General features: G+C 40.2%; 1 protein-coding gene across 1 annotated transcript; it reads left to right on the top strand.

The window, feature by feature from the left end:
• Positions 1-949: 949 nt before the first annotated feature.
• Positions 950-1528, top strand: LOC131904650 (probable ribosome biogenesis protein RLP24). The gene has a single exon (XM_059255714.1). The coding sequence runs from the start codon at positions 950-952 to the stop codon at positions 1439-1441; it is 492 nt and encodes a 163-aa protein (XP_059111697.1). The 3' UTR covers positions 1442-1528.
• Positions 1529-7163: the final 5635 nt, after the last annotated feature.

Here is a 7163-nt window from a genome sequence, read left to right as displayed (position 1 = left end):
GGTAGGAGTGGGACCAAGAAACTTCAGTCTACAGAACTCCTTAAAGAGGAAATGGATAAATCCCTTAAATCCAAGAAAAAAAAAGTTGAAGGGAATCAATAAAACTGTTAAAGACCTGAAAATATAAATAAAAGCAATAAAGAAAACACAAACTGTGGGAATTCCAGAAATGGAAAATCTAGGCAAGCTAACAGGAGCTACAGATGCAAACATCACCAACAGAATACAAGAAATGGAAGAGAGAATCTCAGGCATTAAAGATACAACAGAAAAAAATAGATACAATGGTCAAAGAAAATGTTAAATCTAAAAACCTGACACAAAATATCCAGGAAACCTGGGACACTATGAAAAGACCAAACCTCAGAATAACGGAATACGAGAAGGAGAAGAGGCCCAGCTCAAGGGCCCAGAAAATATTTTCAGCAAAATCACAGAAGAAAATTTTCCTAACCTAAAGAAGGAGATGCCTATAAAGGTACAAGAAGCTTGCAGAACACCAAATAGACATAATAATCAAAACACTAAACATCCAAACAAAGAAAGAATATTAAAACTGCAGGGGGAAAAGGCCAAATAACATATAAAGGCAGACCAACTAGAATTACACCTGATTTCTCAATGGAGACTCTAAAATCCAGAAGGGCCTGGACAGATGTGCTGCAGACTCTAAGAGACCACAGATGCCAGCCCAGACTAATGTACCCAGCAAAATTTTCAGTCACCATAGATGGACAAAAAAAGATATTCCATGACAAAATAAAATATAACAGTATCTATCCACAAACTCAGCCCTACAGAGGGTACTAGAGGGAAAACGCTGAACCAAAGAGATTAACTACACCTAAGAAAACACAGGTAATCAATAATTCCGCACCAGCAAAACCAAAAGAAGGGACACCCGCTCTTCAGCTCGGCGCCTAGGAAGTGGGTCCCACGCGGAGTCCACATGAGGATCCAGAAACGTTACTTCTGTTCCGGGCTCATCTACCCGGGCCACGGCATGATGTTCGTCCGCAACGACTGCAAGGTGTTCCGATTCTGCAAATCCAAGTGTCATAAAAACTTCAAGAAGAAGCGGAACCCACGCAAGGTCAGGTGGACTAAAGCCTTCCGGAAAGCAGCTGGCAAGGAGCTCACCGTGGACAACTCATTTGAATTTGAAAAACGTAGAAATGAACCTGTGAAATACCAGCGAGAGCTCTGGAGTAAAACCATGGATGCAATGAAGAGGGCTGAAGAGATCAAGCAGAAACGCCAGGCTAAGTTTATAATGAACAGGTTGAAGAAAAACAAAGAGCTACAGAAGGTTCAGGACATCGAAGAAGTCAAGCAGAGCATCCATCTTATCCGGGCTCCTCTTGCAGGCAAAGGAAAGCAGCTGGAAGAAAAAATGGTCCAGCAGTTGCAGGAGGATGTGGACATGGAGGATGCTTCCTAACGGTGCCTCCTGCAACCAGCCCTGGACACACTGGAAACCAGTGGAGACTGTCGATCCCTAAGTTACTGATTGGTTATGTAAGGTCCCTCAGACAAAGGTGATTCACGAGCTTCCCTCTTATATTGCAGACTGTAAAAGCATCCGTCGTGGGTGTTAGATCTTAGCTCAATGTTCTGCGTCACCGTGCTATGCTCACATAAACACAAAGGTTTGTGTGAAGATGAAGGCACAAACTCTGGGCATACCATGGTTTGAGTTGTTGCTTAATGGCACCAGGCAACATTTCTGTGCTGACTGTCTTGCTAGTGTGAAATCTGCCACGATGTAATATTTTCCTTGCACTAGGAGAGTCTGTTTAACATCATTGAAGCAGAGGTCACAACAAGGAACTAACCATTCTCAGGACAACCTCAGTCTCTTGCTTTGCTTTAGTCTCCTTAGTAGCTTCTTAGAGTTGCATGCTGGAGGCATACAATGCTACAAGGCAGATGAATTAGGCTGGGCTGTCCACCCCGCTTCAGCCATTCCAATAGGCGGCCTGTGAGGGTGGGGGTGGGACGTGGTTGAATAAACTTTGCCAGAATGGTACCTTCTTACTGCTTTGGAGAATGCTCAATTCCAAGTTGTGACTTCTGGCCCAACACCCCTCCCCTCCAATTCTCTCCAGCCCAGCAATGGTCTAGAAGCAGAAGAATATTGGTGCCTTTTAAAATTTATTATGTGGTTTTCTTTTTCGGTTTTTTGAGACAGAGTCTCTCATATTATGTAGCTCTGGCTGTCCTGAAACTCACTATGTAGACCAGGATGCCTTAAACTCAGAGATCCACCTGTTTCTGCCTCCTGAGTGCTGGGATTAAAGGTGTACACCATCACACCCAGCATTTTTGATTTTCTTAAACAAACAATTATTTTTGGAAAATAGAATTTATGGATAGAATGTTGCTTATTATTTGTGCATAAATAAAACCATTTCTAAAGTAAAAAAAAAAGAAGGGACACCCACACACCCACCAACACCCTCCCACACACACTACCACCACCACCAACAACAACAACAAAATAACAGGAATTAACAATTATTGGTTGCCAGGCAGTGGTGGCACACACCTTTAATCTCAGCACTTGAGAAACAGAGGCAGGCAGATCTCTGAGTTTGAGGCCAACATGGTCTACAGAGCAAGCTCCAGGACAGCCAGGGTTACACAGAGAAACTCTGTCTTGGAAGAAAACAAACAAAAACAACAACAAAAACAAAAACAAAAAAACCCAACAAACCATTGGTCATTGATACCTCTCAATATCAATGGACTCAATTCCCCAATGAAAAGAAACAGACTAACAGAATGGCTGTGAAAACATGATCCATCCTTCTGCTCTATACAAGAAAAACATCTCAACATCAAAGACAGACATTACCTCAGAGTAAAGGGTTGGAAAAATATTTTTCAAGCAAATGGACCTAAGAAGCAACCTGGTCTAGCCATTCTAATATTTAACAACATAGACTTCAAAACAAAATTAGTCAAAAGAGAAGAACACTTCATATTCATCAAAGGAAAAATCCACCAAGATGATGTTTCAATATTTTTTATTTTTATTCTTTACATGTTATACTCCAACTGCAGTTTCCCTTCCTTCCACTCATCCCAGGCCCACCATCACCTCCCCTCTCCCTCAGGTCTACTCCTCCTCTATTTCTCTTCAAAAAAAAAAAAAAAAAAAAAAAAGAGTAGGCCTCCCAGGGACATAACCAAACACGGAATAAAAATTACAATAAGACTAGGCACAAACACTCATATCAAGGCTAGACGAGGCAATCCAATAAGAGGATAAGGGTCCTATGCACAGGCAAAGGCATCACAGATAGCCCCCCTCCCACTCCTGCTCTTAGGAGTTCCCACAAGAACACCAAACTATATGACCACAACATACATACAGAGGATCCAGCACAGACCCTTACAGGTTGTGATTGTCGCTTCAGTGTCTGTGAGCCCCTATGAGCTCTGGTTAGTTGATTCTGTGGACCGTGTTTTCATGGTGTCCTCAACTCCTCTGTCTCCTACAATCCTTCCTCTTCCTCTTCTGTGGGGTTCCCCTGGCTTTGCCTAGTGTTTTGGCTGTGGTTCTCTGCATCGACTCCAGTCTTGCTGCTGGGAGCCTTTCCTGGATATAGAAGATGGCTGGTTACAACTCTGTATCTGTCCCTCCCATTACTAGGAGATTTTACTAGGGGTCACTCTCCTAGATTCCAGGGTGTTTCCACTGGATGTTTCAGTTCTTAACATCTAGGCCCCAAACACAAGAGCACCCACACTTGTAAAGGAAACATTACTAAAGCTTAAATCACACATGGGACCCCCTCAATAATAGTGGGAGACTTCAACACCCCACTCTCACCAATGAACAGTTGTAGATGCAACCAACCGTCTTATTAAATAAGAAACACAGAGCCGATTCAGAGAAGAAAGCCAAGAGGTCAGAACTAAGAGCCTTACCCTTCCTGCTTCAGCCAAGAGAGCTCTCCGAAAGGGACCTACTTCCTGTGTGTTTGTCTTTATAAAGACTTTCGATTCTGCCTTCTCATTGGTTGTAAACCCAAACACATGACTGCCTCCTCACTGCCTGTCTGTAGAGACTTTCAGGTCTTCTATGGTTGGGATTGAGATTAAAGGTGTGTGTCTCCAATGCTGGCTGTATCCTTTTACATACAGAGATCTACCTAGCTCTGTCTACCAAGTGCTGGGATTAAAGGCATGCGTCACCACCTCCACGCTCTTGCTATGGCTCTAATAGCTCTGACCTCCGGGCAACTTTATTTATTAACATACAATTAAAATCACATTTCAGTACAAATAAAATACCACCATAAACAGTCATCCAGACAAGGACTAAACAGAGAAACACTGGTGCTAACAGCAGTTATAAAGCAAATGAACGTAACAGTTATCTATTGAACATCTCATCCAAAAACAAAAGAATAAACCATCTTCTCAGCACCTCACAGAACTTTCTCCAAAATTGACCACATACTGGGTCACAAAGCAAGTCTCAGCAAATACAAGAAGATTAAAATACCCCCTGCATCCTATCAGACTACCAGAGATTAAAGCTGAGTATCAACAGCGACAGAAATACCAGGAAGACTACAAACTCATGGAAACTGAACAACTCACCACTGAATGACTGCTGGGTCAAGGGAGAAAGAAAGAAAGAAAGAAAGAAAGAAAGAAAGAAAGAAAGAAAGAAAGAAAGAAAGAAAGAAAGAAAGAAAGAAAGAAAGAAAGAGAAAGAGAGAGAGAAAGAAAGAAATTAAAGACTTCCTAGAATTCAATGAAAATGAATGCACAACATACACAAACTCATGGGACACAATGAAAGTGGTGCTAAGAGGAAAGTTCATAGCACTAAGTGCCTACATAAAGAAATTGCAAAGATCTCATACTAGCAACTTAACAGCACACCTAAAAGCTCTAGAACAAAAAGAAGCAAGTGTACCCGAGAGGAGTAGATAGCAGTAAATAATCAAACTGAGGGCTGAAATCAATAAAATAGAAACAAAGAGAACAATACAAAGAATCAATGAAACAAAGAGTTGGTTCTTTGAGAAAATCAACAAGATAGACAAACTCTTATCCAAACTAACTAAAAGTTAGAGAAAGAATATCCAACTTAACAAAAATCAGAAACGAAAAGGTAGACATAACAACAGACACCAAGGAAATCCAAAGAATCATTAGGTCATACTTTAAAAACTAGTACTCCACAAAATTGGAAAAATCTACAAGAAATGGACAATAGTCTCGATAAATGCCACTTACCAAAGTTAAATTAAGATTAGATAAACAATATATATACACCTATAACCCCTAAGGAAATAGAAGCAGTCATTAAAAGTCTCCCCCACCCAAAAAAGGCCCAGAACCAGACGGGTTTAACACAGAATTCTACCAGACTCTCGAAGAAGAGCTAACACCAATTATCCTCAAATTATTCCACAAAACAGAAACAGAAGGAACATTGCCAACACATTTCGTGAGACCACAGTCACTCTGATACCCAAGCCACACAAAGATTCAACAAAGAAAAATAATTACAGACCAATTTCCCTTATGAACATGGATGCAAAAAATACTCAATAAAATACTTGAAAACCAAATCCAAGAACACATCAAAAAGATCATTCACTATGATCAAGTAGGCTTCATGTCAGAGATACAGAGAGAGTTCGACATATGAAAATCAGATGATCACCTCATTAGATGCTGAAAAAAAAAACGTTGACAAAATCCAATACCCCTTCATGATAAAAATCTTGAAGAGGTTAGGGATACAAGGGACATACCTAAATCTAATAAAGGCAATTTATAGCAATCGAATTGCCAACATCAAATGGAGAGAAACAAAAAAAATTCCACTAAAAGCAGGAACAAGACAAGGCTGTCCACTCTCTCCCTATCTATTTAATATAGCACTTGAAGTTCTAGCTAGAACAATAAGACAACTGAAGAAGATCAAGGGGATACAAATTGGAAGGAAGAAGTCAAAGTACTCTAACCAAGCAAGTGAAAGACTTGTATGAGAAAAACTTCAAGTCTGTGAAGAAATAAATTGAAGAAGATATCAGGAGATAAAAAGATCTCCCACGTTCACGGATCAGTAGGGGTAACAGTAAAAATGGCCATCCTGCCAAAAGCAATCTACAGATTCAATGCAATCCCCATCAAAATTCCAACACAGTTCTTTAAGACCTTGAAAGAACAACACTCAACTTTATATGGACAAAATATCCCAGGATAGCTAAAATAATCCTGAACAATAACAGATGTTCCAGAGGTATCACCTTCCCTGATTTCAAGCTGTACTGCAGAGCTATAATAATAAAAACTTTGTGATATTGGCATTAAAAACAGACACATTGATCAATGGAATTGAATTGAAGACCCAGATGTAAATCCATACACCTGTGGACACCTGATTTTTGATAAAGAAGCCAGAAAAACATAAGGGAAAAAAGAAAGCATCCTCAACAAATGGTGCTGATCTAACTGGACGACTATATGTAGAAGAATGCAAATAGATCCATACTTATCACTCTGCACAAAACTCAAGTCTAAGCAGATCAAAGACCTCAACATAAAGCCAGATACACTGGACTTGATAGAAGAGAAAATGGGAAAAAGCCTTGAACTCATTGGCACAGGAGAAGACTTTCTGAGCAAAACACCATTAGCATAGACACTAAGATCAACAATTAATAAATGGGGCTTCATGAAACTGATAAGCTTCTGTAAGGCAAAGGACACTGTCATTTGAACAAAGTGGCAGCCTATAAAATGGGGAAAGATTTTGACCAACTCCACATCCAATAGAAGATTAATATCCAAAATATATAAAGAACTCAAGAAACTAGATATCAGAAAACCAAATATTCCAATTACAAATTGGGGTACATATCAATAGAGGAATCTCAAATGGCTGAGAAACACTTAAATGTTCAACATCCTTAGCTATCAGGGAAACGCATGTTGTATATCCGGTGTGGATGTAGGTTCACACGGGTCCATGGAAGGGAGTACAGAAGAGGATGAATCTTTAGCCTTTCCCAGCTACAGTGCCGATTTCTCTCTAAGGGCCCTTTTATTGTTATACAATTCACACCCTTAGCAAGTCAATTCCTATACCAAAGCTTCCTGTCTAAGCCCCCCAGAGGGACAATGCCAAA

The sequence above is a fragment of the Peromyscus eremicus genome, chromosome 2, assembly GCF_949786415.1.
Source record: "Peromyscus eremicus chromosome 2, PerEre_H2_v1, whole genome shotgun sequence".
Taxonomy (NCBI): Eukaryota; Metazoa; Chordata; class Mammalia; order Rodentia; family Cricetidae; genus Peromyscus; species Peromyscus eremicus.
This window is presented reverse-complemented; position numbering and strand designations above follow the sequence as displayed.